Source organism: Arachis duranensis, chromosome 9 (genome assembly GCF_000817695.3).
Source record: "Arachis duranensis cultivar V14167 chromosome 9, aradu.V14167.gnm2.J7QH, whole genome shotgun sequence".
In the NCBI taxonomy this organism is placed as follows: Eukaryota; Viridiplantae; Streptophyta; class Magnoliopsida; order Fabales; family Fabaceae; genus Arachis; species Arachis duranensis.
Genome location: NC_029780.3, coordinates 6,508,529 through 6,530,922, shown reverse-complemented (window position 1 = coordinate 6,530,922; position 22,394 = coordinate 6,508,529). Strand labels below are relative to the sequence as shown.

The 22,394-nt window shown below is 35.1% G+C and overlaps 1 protein-coding gene and 1 long non-coding RNA gene across 2 annotated transcripts; one reads left to right on the top strand and one right to left on the bottom strand.

Annotated features, from left to right (window-relative positions):
- Positions 1-83: 83 nt before the first annotated feature.
- On the bottom strand, positions 84-21,589 carry LOC107464318 (wall-associated receptor kinase 3-like). The gene is made up of 3 exons (XM_016083247.2): positions 21,099-21,589; positions 6,564-6,734; positions 84-1,235 (listed from the first exon to the last, which is right to left on the bottom strand). Exons 1-3 carry the CDS (start codon positions 21,502-21,504, stop codon positions 124-126), a joined length of 1,689 nt encoding a protein of 562 aa, XP_015938733.2. The 5' UTR covers positions 21,505-21,589; the 3' UTR covers positions 84-123.
- On the top strand, positions 8,920-11,506 carry LOC127741484 (uncharacterized). The gene is made up of 3 exons (XR_008002658.1): positions 8,920-9,063; positions 9,286-9,444; positions 11,341-11,506. It is a non-coding gene; the product is annotated as an uncharacterized LOC127741484 (long non-coding RNA).
- Positions 21,590-22,394: the final 805 nt, after the last annotated feature.

The window sequence follows — 22,394 nt, the reverse complement described above, 5'->3', positions numbered from 1 at the left end:
GTATAGATCAGTTACTGTTTTTGGTGCTTCATACCCGATAAACATTTTCATATTTTACCTAATATTATTATACGATCCAATATTCCAATGAAATCATTGCTATAAACTTTTGATTGATACTTCTTACATTGAATCGGTACATGATTCGTAGCCACTGTTTTGGACACTGCTAGTGCTACTATTGCCATGCTCAAATGTATCATCAAACAAGTGAAGACTCTTGGTCAAACTTAGGTCTGAATTGCGTTTGATTTGATGCTTCTCTCTTATATTCTCCAACTCCACTGCAACCATTCCCATGCTAGGCCTTTCTTTTGCATGAAGTCTCAAACACTTTGCTGCAAGTAGAGCAACTTGGATGATTTCCTCCTCATTTTCTTTATTCACAATGCCAGTTTCAAGAATATCAAGCCGGCAATTCTTTTCCAAAGTTAAGATGAACTGCTTAGCAAGAAGGGGAAATTCCCCTTTTGGATTCTCAACATTAATTGGTTTATCCCCTATTATCAATTCTGCAAGAACAACCCCAAAACTATACACATCACTTTTCTCGGTAAATTGCCGTATGTGAAAATACTCCGGGTCCAAATAATCAACTTGATACATTGAAGTAAAATCAAATAGTAATTTGGCAGTATTAGTGTCATCAAGCAGAATGTTGGCACTCGTGACATTTGCGTGGATGATTGGTATTATTGCGACACTCGAGTGCAAATACTCTAGAGCTCTAGCTACCTCTATTGCTATCTGTAGACGAATTTTCCATGATAATTCGATCTTGTCTTCCTTGTGTAGGTTGTCAAAAAGGGTAGCATTATCGCAAAATTCATAAACCAGAAAAGGAATTTCACTCTCTAAACAACAACCCAATATGGGGACCACATTCTTGTGTCTGATTTGTTCTAGAAGGACCAACCTATCAACGAATTCCTCGATTAGGCTCTGATCTAGTTCCCTGAACTTCTTGATAGCAACAACCCTATTATTGGACAAAATTCCTTTGAAAACCGTACTGTTATGTCCTGTACCAATGATTAGTCTCTCATCAAAGTTGCAGGTGGCCTTCATAAGTTGCTCTGCAGTGAAGATTTTAGCATGGAAAAGCTTTTCTTGTAAATCGAGACCACCGTTTTGTTCAAAGAACTTGTATTTCAATTGGATTAGTTTCCTTTTCCGATACATCAGGCATATGCAAGAAGCTCCTAAAATCAGAATCAAAAGTCCAACGCCCAAACCTATGCATGGTTTAGAAGGGGAAAGTAATAAGCACATGCCAAGTAAAAAAGAAAAGAAAAACAGAACCAAGTAATTGTGCCGATTATTTTAATTAAGGAAATATATAATTTATAGGATATTTATCAATTTACATCACATTGATTTATTACGTTTATACTGTGAATGAGATAATTATAAATATATAAATAAGATATATTCATAATTTTCTTGTTTATAATATAAAAAAAATATGTATATTTTTAAATATAAAAATATAATTTTAAAAATAATAAAAAATATTAATAACTTAAATTAGACCAAACTCTTAAAAATGAAACGTTTCAAATAATAAAAAAAATAGACGATTTTAAATAATAAAAAAAATGAGCAGTTTCAAAATAACGAAGAATTTTAACTAACTTATTAATGCACATATCACATATGTCACATAATTTAAAACTATCTATTTAAAATTAGTACATTGTTTTTTGAGAAACCAACCCATTTAAATTTTAAATTAATAATTTCTTTATGTTTATTTGCACTGAATTTTTTAAAATAGATAATTTTAAATAACAGTAAAATTAGATAGTTAATTTAGATTAATAGATGTATAAGATTAGTTAAAAATTCAGATTTACACTAAACTAATTTAAATTTAAACTTTTCACTTTTAATACTTATAACACGTTTACTTCTCCAAATCATGGGAGTACATGACCATGTGAAACTGGGTTTGTTCTAACTCAAAATCGACCCTAAATATACGTCGGGTTTATTTTTTAAACCCTAACCCGACTCTAGACTCAAATATTTTTGGCCCACAATTATACCGGATTTAAACCGCGTGAAAATCGGGCTTTTAAAACTTTAACAATAATTTATAAAAAAATTTATTTATGATGCACTTGTTTATAAAGAATAAACTTGTTACTGAGAAGTTAATATCCATATTTGAACTTGAATTTGTCTATAATTTCTAATTTGATGTTTCTTTGATCTATTTACTAATTCAACAAATGTGATTAAAAATAAAATAATAAACTTATAATTAAAATAACATAATATTAGAATAAATTTAAAGTATATATTTTTTTTTAGTTCTCTTAGGGTGCACACTATATTCTTTTAATTGTGTACTTTATCTAAAGAACTTTTTTTTTGTGTACGGATGTAGACATAACATATACATCCAAAAACTCTTAGGTACTTGTGGAAGGCTTTGCCCACTCTATGCTTTAATTGGAGTTTTATTTTCTACTGTTTTAGTGGGACAACAATTTAATAGATATATTGCGGTGTATACAGTTTCTGCCCAGAAGATAGTTAGCATATTTTTCTCTTTGAGAATCAAGCGTACCATCTTCATCACAGTTCTAAGTTTCCTCTCAGATAATTCATTTTGTTCATGAGCATATCCAACTGTGAAATGAGTTTGATGCCCACTTTTTCGCAAAATTTATTAAATTATTTGGATGTGTCTTCAATTTCTCTGCCATTACGAAATACTGCTACTATTGCTTTGCTTCTCCACATATTGCTTGAACTTCTTGAAGATGCCAAAAATTTCTAATCTTTCATGTAGGAAATATATTCATGTCATTTTGGTATAATTATTGATGATGAAGAGAATGAAGTACCTAGTGTTATTGAGTGATGGAGTTTTTATCGGACCAAAAATGTCAATGTGAATTAATTCAAGCATCTTTTTGGCTCGCCAAGCTCTTCCAAAAGAAAATGGTTGACGATGTTGCTTGCCAAGTAAGCATTAAAGTTGATTATCTCTGTAATACTTAGTAGATTTCTCATTAGCTGCTTTTGGTGTAGTAGATTTTATCCATGAAAGTGAAAATGACCAAGCTTTTGATGCCACAACCGTAAATTATCTTCTTGTGCCTTTAATGTAGTTTCAATGATATAACTCTATTCTAGCGGAAAGCTCTTGTTTTTCATTTTGACAATTGCTAGAAATTTTTTAGTTTTCCTTTCACGTATAGTACATGAGTCTTCTTCAAAGTGTAATACGCAGCCTTTTTCTATCATTTGGCCAATACTAAGTAAAATTTGTGCTTGTTTAAGAACTGACAGAATATCATGAATATTCTTAGTTCTTATTTTAGTGTGGATGGTAATTATACCTTTACCATTTGCCTATATGATGGTTTCATCTCCAAGCCTGATGCCAAATTGAATAGATTTATTGATGTCACTGAATAAGCTTTAATCACCTGTCATGTAATTACTGCAACCATTGTCGAGATTTCATATGTCATTTTTCTTCTTGCACTCTTCTTACGAGGATGCATATAAGAGACATTCTTCTCTCTCCTTTGTTTCAGAGAAGTTGGCTCGATGGTTAATTTTCATCCTGTAGTCTTTTTCCATATACACGAACTTTTTATAATTGCGGCACTGTAGTTTTACACTATGCCAACAATCTTTCTCTAGGTGGTTGGCCTTCTTGCATAAGCTACATAGAATATTATTTTCCTATCTTTAATTTTATTTTCTATTTTTCTAGAAGTGTTTGACTTTCTAGAATTTTATTGCCTTTTTTCTTCTCCTCTTTTATTTTGATTATGAAATTTTATATTAAACTTACACTAAAATGCATTTTTATTGAATCTTTATCATTTTAACTTGTTAGTCTTTGTTCAAAAGCGTGTAGTGAGATTATTAACTCTGTTAGTGTTAGTGTTGATAAATCCTTAGTTTTCTCATGGTAAACACTTTAGAATCAAATTTGGAAGGCAAACTGTCGAGTTAAAAACATAACTAATTTAAATAATGATGACAAACATTGATTTAATGGGTTAAATACCCAATTAGTTTTTATTGCTTTAGTTAGTGTTGCAAACCAAAAATTAAAGAAGCAACTAGCCCAAACCAATGGAACCAAGAAACAAAGGTAATGGTGAGTTTTTTGATCCACAAACAAAGTCCAAAAGAAATGAAATAAAGAAATCATTTGGATTGAATGGAAAGTCAAGTCAATTCAAGCGCAGATTGATTCATCCAAGTTGAAGCCAACCAAAACCAACGTTCACAAAACTTTCTTCGGTCAGATTCAAGAAGAAAGAGAGAGAAAGCTTCTTCATTTTGGTTTATTCACTAGAGAAGAAAGAAAGAGAAAAGTAAATCAAGAAAGTAAATATCTAATCGCCTTAATCAAAGCAAGTTAAGCTAAATTAGAGGATAAAGGTGATTTATTTCCATTTATATGCAAGTTAATTTCTTCACTTCTTCTTCACTTTTCTGCAACGCCAACTTGAGATAAATAGAGAAAGTGGTTTCTGATTTCCACTGCTGTGAATCAATGGCTTGAAAAGTTACTTGGAGTCAAACCACATTTTCGATAGTTTGAATTTGGGATTATCATTGAATAAGCTCACATCTGCTATCGTGTTGTCTTTGGTCAAACAAATATTTCAAAAATTGAAATCCCTAATTTAGGGGTTGATTGAAGAAAGAGAAGTGATAAACTATACAAGCTCAAGGTCCAAGAAGTTCACTTGAGAGAAACCTTAACTGTGACTCAACACAATGCACAAAGGAAAAAATATTCCTGGTTGGGACTCAAGGAGAGAAAAAACCCGAGAGAAAGAGAGCTGTGTGAAACCTCACTACTGTGTTTGAAGTTTTAGAATTATTGTACCTACACTAAAAAAAGCACTCCGCCAAGATGAAGAATAAGGTTATGAATTCAGAAGATGGGTTCAATTCATAGAGTCAAAGCTGCATAATCATCATTTTATTCATGTTTTACTATTTTGTATTTCAATTTCAATGTATATCTTTCTATATTTTCTTTGAGAGGAAAAATGCTGAAAGAGAGAAATTGAGAAAAAGTCTAAGAGTGAAACACTTGAGAGAAAAGTCAATAATGATTTCATATTTCTTTTGGTTGTATTTTCTATCTTGTGTCAAGTACCTGTGTGGTATTCCTTACTAAGTTGGGTAAGCACTTAATATAAAGAGTTTAAGTATTAGCATAACCAATTCAAGTTTAGGTAAAAACTTGTGTGTCCAAATAGGATTGTATGAGTCCTAGAAAATCGGTGTATATACAAGGCAACTGAATCAAGATACATGAATATGTCAACTTCTTCCTTTCTTTTGCCATTCTGTTTTCTAAAATTTATGAGACAAAACGAAATTGTCTTTTAAATATTTCGCTGCACAGGTCAAACAGAAATCAAGTTTGAAGTTTGGTATTAAAGGCTTAATTTATTAAAGTAAAAGAAGACCATAGATTCAACTCCTTTTTCTAAGCCTTCTATAACCTTCACAAACTAATAAGTATTTTTTTTTCACTATCTTTTTATTAGACAAGTCATCTTCGTAAGCTTTCGTTTCAATTACTAAACTCATTAATTTTGTATTGTAACTTTTTATTTTATCAGTATTTTCATTTTTATATTTGTATATTATTTTCTTAGAGATTAGAGGAGGATTGTGCATATTTTTGTATTACCTCTGAACTATTGCTTCAATTTTTTTTATACTTCTTTAGCTGACGATATTCCTCTTATTCTTGAGAAAATTGTTTCGTTACAACTTGTTAGAAGAAGTATAAAGCAATATAATTTTTTTGTTGTTTTTCTTTCAATTTCTTCTTTTTTGCAGCGGAAAGTGTTGCTTGATTCTCTGGCATAGTGAACTTTCATGGACAACATCTCACAAGTCTTATACGTGTAGAAATATTTTCATTTGAGAATGTCAGTTCTCATAATTATCTTCTGATAATATGAGTATGGGAATATTTATAGTTGAGATAGTCATGATTATAGAGAAATTTATTTGAGTAGGTTATAATGTGGTGGATATGTATAGTTGATAGGTTAGAAAAAAAAATTTATACCTAATAGATAGTCGAACATATATAGCTCTGGTACTATTGTTAGTTTTATGAAATAATTTGATGTTGGTTTAGTGTATTATACTTGAATTGTGTAGTAAGAACACAAATGATAGTTTTGATGAAAGAGTAATTTAGATGAATAGTTTAAGAAAATTGATAGTTATATTATTTATGAGTTAAGCTAAGCAAAAAGTACAAAGGCTAATAAGACTTGTTATGTTTGTTAGTTGATTACAATAAGCATTACAATGATTTATTTATTGGCTTTACAAGTTGTTAGAATATAATTTTTAAATAATTATAGTTATTAAATATTATAGATATTTTAAATATTAATTTTTTAGATATTTGAGTTGATTTATTTATTTATTTTTTAAATTTTTTATTATAATATTTAGATATTTAATTTTACAAAAATAAGATGATAATTAATAAATTTAGATAGTTCTACAAATTGTCGCATTATTAATAATGCTTAACTGCTTACCAGTTATTGCAACCCTCGTGCGTACAACACTTGGATGGCATCCTTTACCTTCCCTTTTTCCATCTCCAGATTCCCCAGCAGGACAAAAGCACTCGAATGACCCTTCAGTTTCACGGCAATGATTTTCACTAATGCAGTTATGGGTGTTATAGTTCTTGCATTCTTCAACATCTGCAGGGGTGGTGCACCATAATTCATTATAAATTCATTTAAAGTAGGGAGTGAATATTGCTGTTGAAACTCAGCTCGTGATTGAGATTTGGTGAGGGTGTGACAAGAAAGAAAGAAGATAGATGGGAAAGAAGAGAAAAGCAGAGAAGAGAGAAAGCATGTGAAAACTGAAATGATGAATTCTATTAGTGTGGTTCATCTCAACTAAACTAACAAACTGTATCTAATTGGTTTATATACATGAGGTTAGAAATCTGTTAAGCTAACTATAGAGTTTGGTTAGGCTAACTAGAGTTAAATTAAACACTGCCTGCAGTAACTTAACTAACTAAACAGCTTAACTACTTCAACAGAATTGCTATCTTGGGAAGTCTGGTAATTCAGCTAACTAGATAACCAACCATCAGCCCCAACAATTGCAACTCCCATTTTTTACATGCTTATATAAAGATACAATAATAAAAAAATTTATATATAATGATATATGAGACTAGAAATGCAAGATTAATTGTTAAGATGAAAACTTGAGGCAATTTTTTTTTTATCTCTAACCAGTAACAAACTTAACCAAATAAAGATGAAAACTTAGTCATAAACTTGATCTCTTAACATAATTAACATAGTCATCCTAATACGACCAACGTATTCATAGGTAACATGTCTAACCAAAGTATGCTCTCTCTTATAAATGACAATGATTAAATCATCTATCCCCTTTTCTCAAAATCAATTATGGTTATGGATTGGTTAAAAGCATTTCTGAGATATTTATTCTATTGCCCTTATTGCAATTTAAATACCAAATTCCTTTACATTTTGCTAATGGCATCCCAATAATGCTGACCAGACCATGTCCATATTCGTCTATTTCCCGATTTTCAATTCATTTTGTGTTGGACTTACATGATATGTCACTGTTTTTTCAATTGCAAATAATGAATGGGCAGAAAGCATTTTGAAGTTTGCGCCCCATCATTTAACTACTGTTTAAGATTGCCTTATATCCCCACGATAGTGCAACTTCCAATCCATCATTTTCTTGAGACCAATGTTTTTTGGATTTATGTTCTTTTAGTTGGTATTAGTTGCCGCCAAAAAAAAAAATTTCATAATTGATTTATTAAATTAATTCATATTTTACAATTACTTAATCCGTCAATCACTATCCTAAAAAGCATAGTTGTAAAAACCGGACCGGTCCACTGCACTAACCCATTTCTTTAGCCTTTTGAATGCTTTTTAAAATATATATATCAATTCTTTCTAGTTAATACATATATATATATAAACATGGAAATACTTAACTCATTTTTTAATTGAAGTACAAATTAATTAATTTTAAAATAAAAAAATAAAATAAAAATTACTTATTCTGAAAAAAATAAATTTATATAATTATTTAATTATATAAAAATATTTAGACCTTGAAATTATTCTTTGGATATAATTCATAAATTGTTATTCTTATTGTATCTAATTAAGATACTATATAGTAGTATGAACTAATTATATGTTTATCCTTGTATTAGTTATTTATAGAATTTGACTTAACTGTTTTTAAAATGTTAGTAAAAATATGTATTTCAAAATTTAATTTTAAATTTTTGACTATTTTATATTTTTTATTTATGTGAGAGCGGTTTTACCGGTTGAACCATTAACTTATCGATTGAACCAGTAAACCAGTAAACCAGTAATTTGACCGGTTCGATTTTGACAACTATGCTAAAAAGCTAATTAACCTCGAATTACCTTGGACTAATTTGTTTCCTTGCACATTTTTTATGGAAAAAAATTATCTAAATAAGAAAATAGTTTTTTTTAATAAAATAAAAGATTAATACTATTAAATTATTATCTATTATGAGTCACCAAAAAATTATTATCTATTATCTTGTGGAATTCTTACTATTTTTGTAAACCCCGCTAAAATTGGTAAATAATTAGTTAATAATTGAATTTTAATTAGGAAAACTAAAAATGCAAAACTAATATCAAAATATGATAGAATTCGTCAAAACAAGAATTTTGATACCAATTTCAAAAATTTGACCCAAAATTGGATCGGAAAGACCGAACCGGTTGAATTGGGACCCAAACCGGACCTGTGGGTCCAACCGGACCCATAATTAAAAAAAAGCAGCAGCTTCTTCTCTTTCATTTGCATCCAACGAAGCCAGCAGAATTGGGGGAAAGGGGAGAGGAGATCTCAAACCCTCACAACCTTTAATCCACCATAACTCCTCCGTCCAGGCTCCGATCGCCGCACCGTTCGCGGCCACGCACTCAACGCGTTGAGCTCTACCTTTCTATCTGATCAATTTCACTGGTAAGCCTCATATTTGATTCAGAATCTCTATTCTCCTTTCTTTGGTGAAATTGAAATCCTATAGTGAAATCTTGTCCAATTTTGTATTTTAAGCTCAAGTTAGTTTCCGGAAATTATGGGCTCAAGCTATTGAGCATATGGGTATGGTAAGGACATCCTAACCCTAGCTCAATCTTGTATTTATAGTAGAAAAACTAAAATTAGAACATGTATATGTATTAGGTGTAGATTAAGTGGGTATATATGCTTTGGAATTGAATTGGGAGTATTTGGAGGCTTGTTGGGGATCAAAGCTTGGTTTGTGGCTGTTTTAATTGAGCTTGGAGGGGCTGTGTTTTGTGTTGTGAGGCTGCCTTGGATGAAGCTAAGTGATCGGTCAAGGTATGGTTTAAGTTTCGTACGTTTAATATTTACGGTGTTGTGAAAACTTCGGTTAGAGGAACCATATGATAAGTTGAATTTGTTAGTGCATTTTATGAATAGTTTTGTAATGTTGTTGGAATAAATTGATGATGAATATATATTGGGATTATGAGGTATTGAGGTTATTGATTTTATGCTCTTGGACTTGCTTATGATGGGTTGTGTTGGTGTTGATATATATTGATGGATTATGGTTGGTATTTGTTAATAATGAGTGGATATATGAGTTGATAGATTAATGTATGAAGGGTTGATAAATGTGTTAATGGAATAATGTGTGTGAGGGTTGATAATTGCATTAATAGAATGGTTTATGTGAAGGTTGCTCATATAAGTATATATGATGTATGCTAATGCAAAGTTGAGGATATGACTCATTGGATTGGTTAAAAGTAGCTTGAAGTAGTTTTTGATAAGTTGGAATTGGATATGTTAGCAAAATGCATGTTTTAGAGATAAGGATTTATGAATGTGGTGAAAATGAGGTTTGGAAGTGTTTTGATAAAAAGTGATTTTGATGAACTTTGGGCGTCCATAATTTACTCCATAAATTTCGGATTGAGTTATGATTTGTTACAAATAAAAGATGATTCTATGAGCTTTTGATTGATATCAATTTTGTGAAAAACGAAATTTTGTAGAGAAAGTTATGGACGTTGCAAGTTTGGTGTATAAAGCGGTGTTTCATGGTGGCAAAACTGGTTGCAGTATGCATTCTGGGCATTCTGCCCACTTTTAAAAAAAAACGCCCATCCACACATACGCGTGGTGTGGAATTTGGCGACGCATGCGCGAGAAGCATGCGTACGCGTGGGTTCATATTCATGCGTACGCATGACTCACGCGTACGCGTGACTTGATGTACGCTCCACGCGTGACTTGATGTATGCTCCACGCGTACGCGTGGATGCTGCCTGCTGCAAAAACCAGTTTTGACTGTTTTTACACCAATTTTCCACTTCTAAACCTCCATTTTCTTCCCTTAAGGCTTAAAGTATTGTTTTAGGTCCAATGGATAAAAGAAGCTAGGAAAACAAAATATCTTAAGGGTGAAGAAAGTTGTAAATGTTGGCTTTTATGAAAGAAATAAGTATGTTAACGAAGTTTAACGCTAAGGCTTGATAATTGATGATGTATTGATGATGAATTTGCCATGGCTTATGAATAATGATATCTGAGATACGAGTTGTCTTGGGTAAAAATCGTGGCTCGCCACTAGGTGTTCTAGGTTGAATCTCGATACTCTATCGACCCTACGTCATAAGGGTGACCGGGCACATATAAATTCTCGGGTATGGATAGCCCCCATTGAGTGATTATATGATGAATGAATGTGAACTCTATGCATAGACTCTTGGGGATACGCGATGGGGGACAGTCTAAGGTTTTCGGACTTGTCGGGTTGGCTGGATAACCGACGGATGGGCTCCATCAGCCATAGGACAGGCATGCATCATATGCATTTGTTTGTTTTGATTGCTATGCATTTCCTGGATTTGTCTAATTGTATATACCACCTATTACCTGTTATACTTGCTACTTGTACTATCTGCTCATTACTTGTGTGTGAACTTATTTGGTTGTTTGTTTCTGTTGCATTATGAATGATGGAGGGATAGAGAAAATGGAGAAATGATTTGGTGCTAGGATAGGATTGAAATTGAGTAAGTTAGGTAGATTTAGAATACCTACCCCTGTTTATGGTATCTGTTTAGTAATTAAGTTGGATAATTGAATAACGGAGTTCTAGGATTGCCTACGGCATTCTCAGGACCTTATTTATTATACGCGTGGCACTTTTACCATGCTGAGAACCTCTGGTTCTCATTCCATACTGTGTTGTTGTTTTTTCAGATGCAAGTCAAGAGGCTCCTCGCTAGGCGTCTGGATCCCCGAAGCGAAATAGTTCTTGGGTGTATTTTGGTTTCTGTTTGTATATATGTACAAATGTAACTAGCTTACTCTCCAAGTAACTTGTGTATGTTACTCCTCTTAGAGGTTGAAGGAGAGATAGGATTTATTTATGGTATTTTAGTGTATTTTGGGGATACTTATATATATATATAGGATTTGGATCCTCTAAAGTTTAAATTTCACTTTAAAGAATAAAGTGTGATCTCTCACCATTGATTTCATAGACTCTTTTACTTATCTTTATCATTTCCCGATTAGGTTTCTTAGCACGCAAGTAATCCTTTCTTTTAAGCGTTGCGCTTTTCATTTTGTGATTTTTGCTTACCCATTTCATTTCAAAGCTCCTAGTATATTATTCTTTTTTCTATTATGTATTTATTTTGTTGTTTAGAGGTCTATAACACTACACTACCTCTATTCTATGACTTAAGCGTAAAACTCTGCGTAGTAAGGTGTTATAATTTTAATTCAAAACAATCAATTTTTTACTTTTTCACTATGCTGATGTCCTCATTCTAAAAGAGATTAGTATATTATTGATAATTAAAGATAAAGTCCAAAACCTTTATTGAGTTTATTCCCATACCATTCATAGTCACATACTCACATTGCCAACTGGATTCACATACCAATAACCATATAAATGTAAACTAAAATAAAATATTAAGATAAAATATATATTAAAAATAAATTAAATAATATATATTTATACATAAATACATGATGATTATTAGTTTTAGTATTTTTAACAAATATAACGGAATTGTATAACTCACATTTATTGCTATTTGAATACAATTTTAGTGATTAATTAGAACTTGTTTCTTAATACAATATTAATGAAGAAAGAAGGTTAAACAGTTAACAGAATTTATTGTTTTTTGTTAATAATATTTAAAAATATTAAATGTTGTTTAAAAATATATTTTTGAATTGTTAAATTAAAAAATTTGGCTAATAATAATTAAAAATATCAATCAAAAATAATAAATTTTATTTGTCTTTGAATTTTTTTATTAATAAAAAAAATTTGTCTTGGAAATATTTTAAATTCTTTATCAAATCATATTTTTTTACTCCAATAGTATAAGTGAAAAAATATAAGTTATTCCTGCACAATAACCAAAGACGAGGTATAACTCTGGTCGCCGATCAGATAAAAATCTTTCTTATTCTATCATAATGACGAGGTATAATATATCGGCTACTTGAAGAATATTATTGGAGATAGATACGTGAAAAGATATTCTAACTCTCAAGTCAGAAAAATAATAAAAAAGAGTACAACAAAATTATATCAATCTTCTTTTAGTTTTTTATTTTTGTCAAATTATCTTAAGTTCTTATATAGAGTCATACATGTACTTATATGAGTAGGTTTTTTACTATCTAAGATTTCAGGTATGAAAATTATTTTTTGCGAAGATTTCGTACATAGTGGATGAACTGTGTTTGACTTGTTCTAATTGGTGGCCAAATTATAAAGAACACAGACTAAATTATATAACCCCCAAATTTGACCTGTTTGTCCGAGAGACACAGGTTAAGTTTATTGAAGTTATATGATCGGTCCTGTGTAATAATTTTGTCACCAACTAGAACAAGTCAAAATAATCGTTCACCCACTACGTACGAGATTCTTATAAAAAATTGTTTTCATACTTTGGATCTCAAATAGTAGAAAATCTACTTACATAAAGATAGGTATGACTCTATATAAAAACGTAAGGTAACCTGATAAAGGTTAGAGCCAAAAAAAAGACTGGTATCATTTTTATTCTCTCTTACTATTTTTCTGAATTTAGTATAGGAATATCTTTTCAAGTATATATCCTCTCTGATGTTTCTTGAGCAGCTAATGTATATTTTGTCATTAGGATTTGATCTTGCCTGTAGAATAAGTCGGCTTCAACAATCTGGTGTTCTACCGAGTTATATACTCAGAGGCTGAACGTCCAACTCTTGAGTCTGAGCTTTTTTCTTACACCGCGGTATGAGAGCACGAGCAATAAAGAGGGGGAGGAGTGTACCTGCAAAGGCACTCCAATGCTTAAGTCAGTATTTTATCTAATTCGAACTTAGTGGAAAAGAAATGTTTTACCTCCCTTTATATGATGAATTCCTCGTCTGTTGCGTCCTTGGCAATAAATCGTCGGTTTCCGAAATGATTGATAATGTAACCGACCTTATCATACCGTTTGGGATGTCGGTTATGATAGGAATATTGATGTCACCGAGCTATGACTCATAAAATCCGAATAGTAACGGATAATAACGAGCTATAGCACGTATTGATAACGGTTATGAGGCCGAGTTATAACTCGTATTAATGACGACCATATCACAGCCCCAAGCTTAGCCTGAGGGGAGTTTTTTAATGAAGCAGGTTGAGCTTTGTGATGAGTTATAACTCGGTCGAGTGGGTTAATGAGTGAGCCCCCAGTTCAACATACTTCATTAAAGGCGGTTTATTTTGGTTATCGTGGGGAGTCGTGTCCATTGGTTATTGAGGAGAGAGAAATAGTAATGTTTGCATTAAATTGATGTTGGTTTCCAATGTGGTTGTCACCGTTTGACATGACTTTGGGAGTGGATTTTATCATTTGGAACTTTTTTGGGGTTATTAACTCTGATGTTTGGATTTTTAGCTGTCTATTTTTGGTGTTTGATTTTCTGGTTCGTTGTGAAGAATGAGTAAGAGAGGTATGGTTTTGTCTCTTTGTTTCTGATTTGTTTCTTCATTCTTCTCTGCCTTCTCTTTTCTTTCTTTGTTTCTGTTATGGTTTTTGTGGGTTGATGGGGTTTGGAAAGGAGAAAAAGGATAAGATAGATTGGTCTTATGATTGGGTAGGGGAGGATGTAAAGTCTCGTGTTTCGTTGTTCTCTGATGAGGCTGCTGTGAAAGAGGTTGATGTAATTAAGGTAGTAAGGGTTAGTTCTGGAGTTCAAGTTGAGTTGTTGCCATGCAGTGTTGATGATAGGGTCTACCATCGGGGAAGGGGGTTTGAGTTTTTCTACATGCACAGTTGTGTTCTTGAAGAGCTGAGAGTGAGGTTGCCTTCTACAAAGTTTGAGTGTCAGATTTTGAGGCAGTTGAACTGTGCACCATCACAGCTTCATCCAAATGGGTGGGCGTTCCTTCGATCGTTTGAAATTCTGATGGAATTTCTTGAAGAAGTCCCATCTGTTGCTCTATTCTTTTCCTTATTTCAAGCCAAAGGGGTGTGGAAGGGGGGTTGGATAAACTTTAATAGTACCCCAGGTTTCGGAATTTTCAAGCTCTATAAATCCTCTTTTAAAGATTTTAAGGAGATATTTTTCAAAGTTAGAGGTTTGGAAAAAGATTTCCCTTTTTTCATTGATGAGAACTTGGCTGAGAAGTTTCCGCTGTATTGGTGCTCGGAACCTCGAAATATACTCGGACCGGAGGTGATATCTCCGAGAAATGTTTGTTTGATTGAGTTCCTGATGGAAAATATTGATCGTGGAAATCTAATTTCGATGTATGAGTTGCTAAAGTGGGAGGAGGATAAATATGCTGTTTTAGAGTATTTGGGTGAGTTTTGGGGGTTTTTCTCTGATGTTTGTATTATTCTTCTCTGGATATCTAACATGTTCTGTTTTTTGTAGGTGGCAAATATCCGGGTGTTTCAGCTGCGTCTCTGAGGTCGCGTTTTAAGAATAAGAATTTGGAGAAGGAGGTGTTGTCCTCTAATGCTGAAAAAGTAGTTGGGATTGGAGAGGTTACTCAACCTCCTCGAGGTCGGACAAAGGTGATTTTAAAAAGAGAAAGTCTGATGTGGTGGAGTTGTCCGAGAATTCTGATGAAAAGGAACACGGAGTCTCTTTGGAAGAAATACAGGCCTTTATGGGTAATCATAAAAAACTTCATGAAATTTCCGAACATAATGAGTGCTTTTCTGTGTGGGAGAAGGAGTATCCTTATATGGCTGTGGTTGACGAGTATTGCCAATCCTCGGCTGATGTGTCTCTTGCAAAAAAAGTTGGTGATATGGCGATTGGTCAGTACATGCAGGTAGTATCCGACCTTGTTTACTTTTTTGGTTTGTTTCGGAAAGTGTATGAACTTGTTATATTATTTTTGTATTTAGGTTGTTGGCTTGCGTCTTGCCAGTCTTGGGCGTAGCCAATAGTTGAAGTATAAGAAGGTTTCAATAGAAAAGGGGGAGGTTTCTTTGTTAAAAGAGGAGTTGAGCAAGAGCAAAGCTGTTGCTGCCGAGCTTCAGACTCGGTTAATTGATACCGAGAAGTTGTTGAAGGAGACAAAAGAAAGTTATGATAGAGATGTCGAGGACTTGAAGAAAAAGGAGAGTGATCTGGCGAGCATTCAGGCTCGCCTAATTGAGGTTACTGCTCAATTTAAGGATATGGAGAAGAAAAAGGCCGATGAAATCCTTGATTCTTTCGTGGAAGGGTTTGAAAGAGCAAGGTTACAGGTGAAGTTTTTGGCACCAGAATTTGATCTGTCTGGCATGGACCCCGGAAAGATCGTTCGTGATGGGCAGTTAATCGGGGATGATGGTGACGCAGAAGATGAGGCTGATAATGTTTAGTTTGCCATATCGATCGTTTGTTGAATATTTTGCGGAGTCGTGCAGGTAGATCGCAGACCCGGCAAAGTGTTCTTCAAATAGCTTCGCCATCTGTTGACATCGCGAGATAGAACCTGCAGGCAAAGCACACAACCAATCAAGTGCAGGACTGTCTAAATAATTTGGAAAACAACGACATAAAATAGTATCTGATGCACCGTTGACGATCATTATTGATCGAAACTTTTTGAGGAATTTCTTTGGGTCTCCGAGTCCATCATAAGGGGTGAGGGTTAGTGGCAGGGTGAATCTCTTCGGCAATTGGAAGTTCATTACTTCTTCTGTGAAGGGTCCTATAAGTTCGTCGGACTCTTCCTTCTCATCTTCAGGTTGAACCTCCTCGGCTCGGATAGTTTCTGAAACATGAGAGGGCTGGGAATGATGCTCATCATCTTCTGGTTGTTGGTGATGAGGGTCATTGTGTTCGATCCGAGCATGGTTTAGTTCAGCGATCTGGGCAGCCATTATTTGGTTTTCCTCGGCCATTCGTTGATTAGCTTATTGTAGCTCAGCCACCATCCGCATGAGCTCAGATAGTGAAGGAGGTGGTACGTCAGCCATGAGTGTAAGAGAGGGCAATGGGACCAAAAGAAAGAATCGATTTTCTCGGCCCCACGGTGGGCGCCAATTGATCTTGCCTGTAGAATAAGTCGGCTTCAACAATCTGGTGTTCTACCGAGCTATATACTCGAAGGCTGAATCGTCCAACTCTTGATTTTGAGCTTTTTCCTTACACCGCGGTATGAGAGCACGAGCAATAAAGAGGGGGGAGGAGTGTACCTGCAAAGGCACTCCAATGCTTAAGTCAGTATTTTATCTAATTCGAACTTAGTGGAAAAGAAATGTTTTACCTCCCTTTATATGATGAATTCCTCGTCCGTTGCGTCCTTGGCAATAAATCGTCGGTTTTCGAAATAATTGATAATGTAACCGACCTTATCATACCGTTTGGGATGTTAGTTATGATAGGAATATTGATGTCACCGAACTATGACTCATAAAATCCGAATAGTAACGGATAATAACGAACTATAGCACGTATTGATAACGGTTATGAGGCCGAGTTATAACTCGTATTAATGATGACCATATCAGAATTGAAGAGAAAAGATTCTTATCTCGCCAGCGACCATAGTTATACCTCGACTTTGATTATTGTGCAGAAAGCTAGAAACATAAATTATATTAATATTAATTATATATATAATATATTCAGTTGACATGCTACTTCTTTGTTTTATTTATCTACTTTCAATAAGAAAAAAATAGTAGTAAATATATAAACCAAACCGAAAAATGTTAATCATAAATTCTAACTAATACTAGTATAATACTCCAAATTTAATCTTAAGGAAATTTGTAAAAGCTAGCACGACCTATCCATAATAAATTACCTAAAATTCAGCCAAATTATATATAAATACTAAAAATTAATTACTAATCAATCACCTTATATAAACAAATATTTGATATTTATGAAAAATATTTGATTATATTATTTTTTAAAAAAATAAATTATTTTATTATGATATTTTTAACTATTTTGTTAAAAAATTAATAATTAATTATTTTAATAAAAATACTTAAAATTATTTATATAATTTTGGATAATAAATAATAATTGATTGTTAGGATTTATAAATGAGAAATATTATAAGACAACACAATTTATTGTTTTTAAGCATTACTTAATTGTTAATTAAATTTTTTTCAGTCTAATAATTTAATAATATTTTGTCTTATATTTTTGGGTAAAAAACGTTATTAAGTCATGTGAGGAGAAGCTTAACCTAAATCCGCCAAAATGAATTTCGATACAGCATTCAACCAAAACGAAATTTTCATATAATTCGAATCTATATGATTCGAATTAAACTTGAATGTAGTTCGAATTGAGTAAACTCGAATTACATGAACTAATGCAATCCAAGTAATTCGAAACAAGTAGTTTCGAATTAGAGAATAATAATTCGAACAAAATCAATTCGAATTACTTTGAAAGTGTGACGCTAGGTATAGTTCGAGACATATTGACTCGAATTACGTACACAGGATAATTCGAATTTAGTTAATTCGAATTATATATATATGGTGCGATAATGGAGTTGATTCGAATTAGTGGGAAGCAGAGCTCTATATATATGCTGTGAACTCATGTTGTGCTCAACAAAAAGGTGAGATGACTAGTGAGGATAGTTTTCTAGTGCTAGTACACCACAGAGGATCGATTAAGAGAAAAACTCGGTCTGGGGTGAAGTTCACGGATAAGGATCCTCTATGTATTATCATGAGCCCCGCCACCAGTTACGATGGTCTCGCGAGCTCTGTGCTTGGCAAACTTGGTCTGGAAGGAGTGAAGAGAGTTAAGAAGTTTTTCTACCGCATTCTAATCACGGTGCTCCACGATACAGTGAAGTATGATTGTTTCACGATCGGGAGTGATGAGGACTTGCAGGTCATGTTTCTTTCTCGTAGGCAGTTTCCGGAGGTGAGGACACCGGAGCTGTTGGCTAAGTTCGTCGACGTGGTATCTAGCTCTGGTGGGTCGAACCGGAATGCCAACACTATAGCCACGGCGGCCGGTTCGAGCTCGAGACCTGTGGTTGCTTCTTCCTCCGTTCCAGTGTATGAGGCAGCGGTCCAACCTGCCGCCTCCCCATCGTTTGCTGTTGATCTCACTGGCAATGTTGGAGACGAGGTTGGATATGATGAACATCATCCGACTGAAGTACAGTGTCCTCCTCCGACTGGTGTTGGCGAGGCATTGTGTGATGATCCAGATGATGATGAAGTCGAGCCGGATATTATCGCTGATGAAAGCGGTGATGATGTTGGAGCGAGTGATCCGATAAGGCCTACTGGTGGTTCTAGTTCTGGCACCAATCAGTACCCACCCCATTTTTCATCTTTGGATCTGGATGCCATGAGGCAGGACGGACATCTTGGGCAGCTAGCTGGATTTGGCGCTAGAGATACCGACGGGTCTGCCGGTATAACAGAGTTCCAGGTTGGTCAACAGTTCCAGGATAAAGACGAGGCGCTGTTGAGTGTCAAGACGTATAGCATCCGCCGAGGGGTACAGTACAAGGTGGTTGAGTCTGACTATTGCCGGTACGTGGGAAAGTGTTCTGAGTTTGGGAATGGGTGCACATGGTTGATTAGGCTGAGCCTCCGACAGCGCAAGGGCATTTGGGAAGTCAAGCGGTACAACGGGCTGCATACCTATCTCGCCACCTCCATCTCCAGCGACCATAGGAGCTTGGACTACCACGTGATAGCGACATTCATCATGCCAATGGTTAGGGCTGACGCATCCGTCAACATCAAGGTGATTCTAAATGCAACGGCAGCACACTTTGGCTTCAGGCCTACATACCGGAGGGTGTGGATGGCCAAGCAGAAGGCGGTAGCAATCATCTACGGGGACTGGGATGAGTCGTACAACGAGCTCCCTCGGTGGGTCTTAGGAGTTCAGTTGACTATGCCTGGCACTGTAGCAGTCCTCAGGACCTGCCCTGTTCGAGTTGGTGGACAGGTGGATGAGTCTCAGGCTTATTTTCATAGGATGTTCTGGACTTTTCCCCCTTGTATCGAAGCATTTCGTCATTGCAAGCCGTTGGTGAGTATTGACGGCACCCATCTATATGGCAAGTATGGGGGAACGTTGCTCGTGGCGATTGCACAGGACGGGAATTCCAACATACTCCCTGTGGTATTCGCACTAGTTGAGGGTGAGAATGCTGAGTCATGGTCCTTCTTTCTCTCCCACCTCCGTCAGCACGTGACACCTCAGCCGGGTCTGTTAGTTATTTCAGATAGGCATAACGGCATCAAGGCAGCACTTGAAGCACCTGATGGGGGATGGCTACCTCCGTCTGCATACCGGGCATTCTGCATTCGACACGTTGCAGCGAATTTCGCCCTCACCTTCAAGGGCAAAGATGCCCGGAGGCTTCTTGTGAACGCCGCATATGCGAAGACTGAGGTGGAGTTTGACTATTGGTTCGACATCATGCGCTCTGAGAATCCGGCAATGTGTGACTGGGCGAACCGAATTGAGTACTCGTTGTGGACACAGTACTGTGATGAGGGCCGGAGATTTGGTCACATGACGACCAATATATCAGAGTGTGTCAATTCAATCCTTAAACCGCTAACAAAACACAATAAAAAAAAACACTAACAAAAACCACTGGCCTAAACTACTACCTTAAACCGCTAACACTAACATAAACCGCTATAAAAAAACCATTAACAAAAACCACTTGCCTACACCACTATCCTAAACCACTATCCTAAACCACTAAATGTTACATAAACCATTACAAAAAAAAACCACTATCAAATACCACTGTCACAAACTGCTTTCATCAATCACTACCATAAACCACTAACAAAAAACACTATCAACAGCGCAACATCATAAACCACTAACCTCGTCGTTGATCACCCCGACGATATGAGTAACTCCATCCAAACGATAAAGCCTCCCCGGATCGTCCCCCATCCCCTGAATATGCCTCCCTTGTCTTACTCGGTCCGAATGTTGGTCGTTTTCTCTGGAATTTGGTGGGGTATGAGAATGACAAAGTGATTCGAATAAACTTGGTTCCAACTCCTTATATAGCCGAAACCCTTGTAATTCGAATCAACTAGATTCGAATTACTCATGTTCACAAAGCCCTACTAATTTGAATCAATATGATTCGAACCCCACTCATGTGTCGTTCTCAATGTAATTCGAATTGATTTATTTCGAACTACACTATTATAATTCGAACCTACTCGTTTCGAATTACAAAGGAATTTTGTTTGATAATTCGAATCTTATTGATTCGAATTACATTGGAAAATATTTTGGAAGTAATTCGAATTGATTCAACTCGAATTACATGGAAACCTAATTTGAATCCTATTGATTCGAATTATATAAAAATGAGTTCTGATGGATTGAGGTATCAAACTTTGATTTGGCTGATTTCCGTAAAAATGAGCTCTCCTTGGCTCAATTAAGTTTTTTACCCTATATTTTTAAATAATAATAATTAACTAAGGGCTAAAAACAAAACAATAGCTAGTAAGTACCTCGGCAACCTTCGGGATGGTAGGGGTTTCCCTCAAAGCCTTTGTTACATGTGCATTGGTAGCCATATCCAGTCTTGGAATCCTCGCAACTGCTATTACCCCTGCATACATACCCAGACAAGTCCTTGCGGGAAACTTCACAACCGTATTCCCCAACGCTCCAATCAACAACCATGGGAACCCCCTCTAACGCTACCCCCTTCATCAAATGACTCACTGAAAATCTGTAGCCACCCTTTTTGGCTATAAAGGAGTAGCTGCAGTTGTTGAATCCCCATGATGTGTTGAAATTGGAGAAGCTATTCGCCTCTATGCTGATGTTATTGTTCTTCATTGCAAGAGGAGGAATATCCACCTTACAACACCCTATCCCCGTACAAGTCCCATCGTTTTGCATATCACCCATGCTATTGCACCTTGTCAAGCACCCTGCTGTGCTTTCTACGCTGCCATGAATAGTGTTGATGAACCCGTAAGTGTCACACCCTACACTTACGAAGCTATTTTCTTCCTTAGAAATCACGAACGCCCCCCGGCTTTCTATCGGAAGCCTGGCTTCGCTTCCATGCTTCCTTCTTCTGTTGTGATCATCTCTACATACCTTTGAAATCAAAGCCGGCACGTCCAGTTGACCTTTGAGGGAGATGTTCCATATTTTGAGGTCCGCGCCTCTGAGATACAAAGTTGAGTCTTTGCAGACAAGTTCCAAGTTTTGCTGCAAGAAACAGCTTTTACTGGTGATTGATGAAACTCCTATACCGAACGGGTATGGAATTGAAACATCCCCACATGTTTCAGTGCAGCCAGGAAGGGCTAGGTTAGCTGCGGCTGCGGCTCCTTTCTTTGCTAGAATAATAACCATCACAAACACCAACCTCATTTTCAGTTCCATTGCATTAAGAAATAATTAACCGTTCTAACTTCTAAAATTGGCTGTGCCTTGAATACAGGTTTAATTTGTTTTTCGTTGAGCTTTCTTTTAATTTTCTCATCCGGTTTCTGTTGACCTGGAAGGACGACTTACTAGCAAGATCCATGTAAAAGTAAACGAAACTACATTGCCCTTTCCTTTTCAATTTTCTTATTTAGTTATTTTTTTTTTCACAATTGTTTGATAATTGATGTGCTTTCTCAGTTCACACCTTCTGTTTCATCACTTGGTATCTCGCATTTTTGCTACACGAACTTACTGCAACACAAGACCCGTAGAGTTGGTTTAAAAATTGCGCCGTAGATGTGTAGAAGACCCGTAGAGTTGGTTTAGTTTTTCCTTTTTTTTTTCATGAATGACAAAAA

Excerpts from the sequence above, each read along its gene's own strand:
- LOC107464318 (XM_016083247.2), bottom strand. The coding sequence starts at position 21,504 with ATGGGTGATATGCAAAACGATGGGACTTGTACGGGGATAGGGTGTTGT. Across the intron at positions 6,735-21,098 it reads CCATCCCGAAGGTTGCCGAG|ATGTTGAAGAATGCAAGAAC; the intron begins GTACTTACTAGC and ends CCACCCCTGCAG. Across the intron at positions 1,236-6,563 it reads CACGAGGGTTGCAATAACTG|GTTTGGGCGTTGGACTTTTG; the intron begins GTAAGCAGTTAA and ends AACCATGCATAG.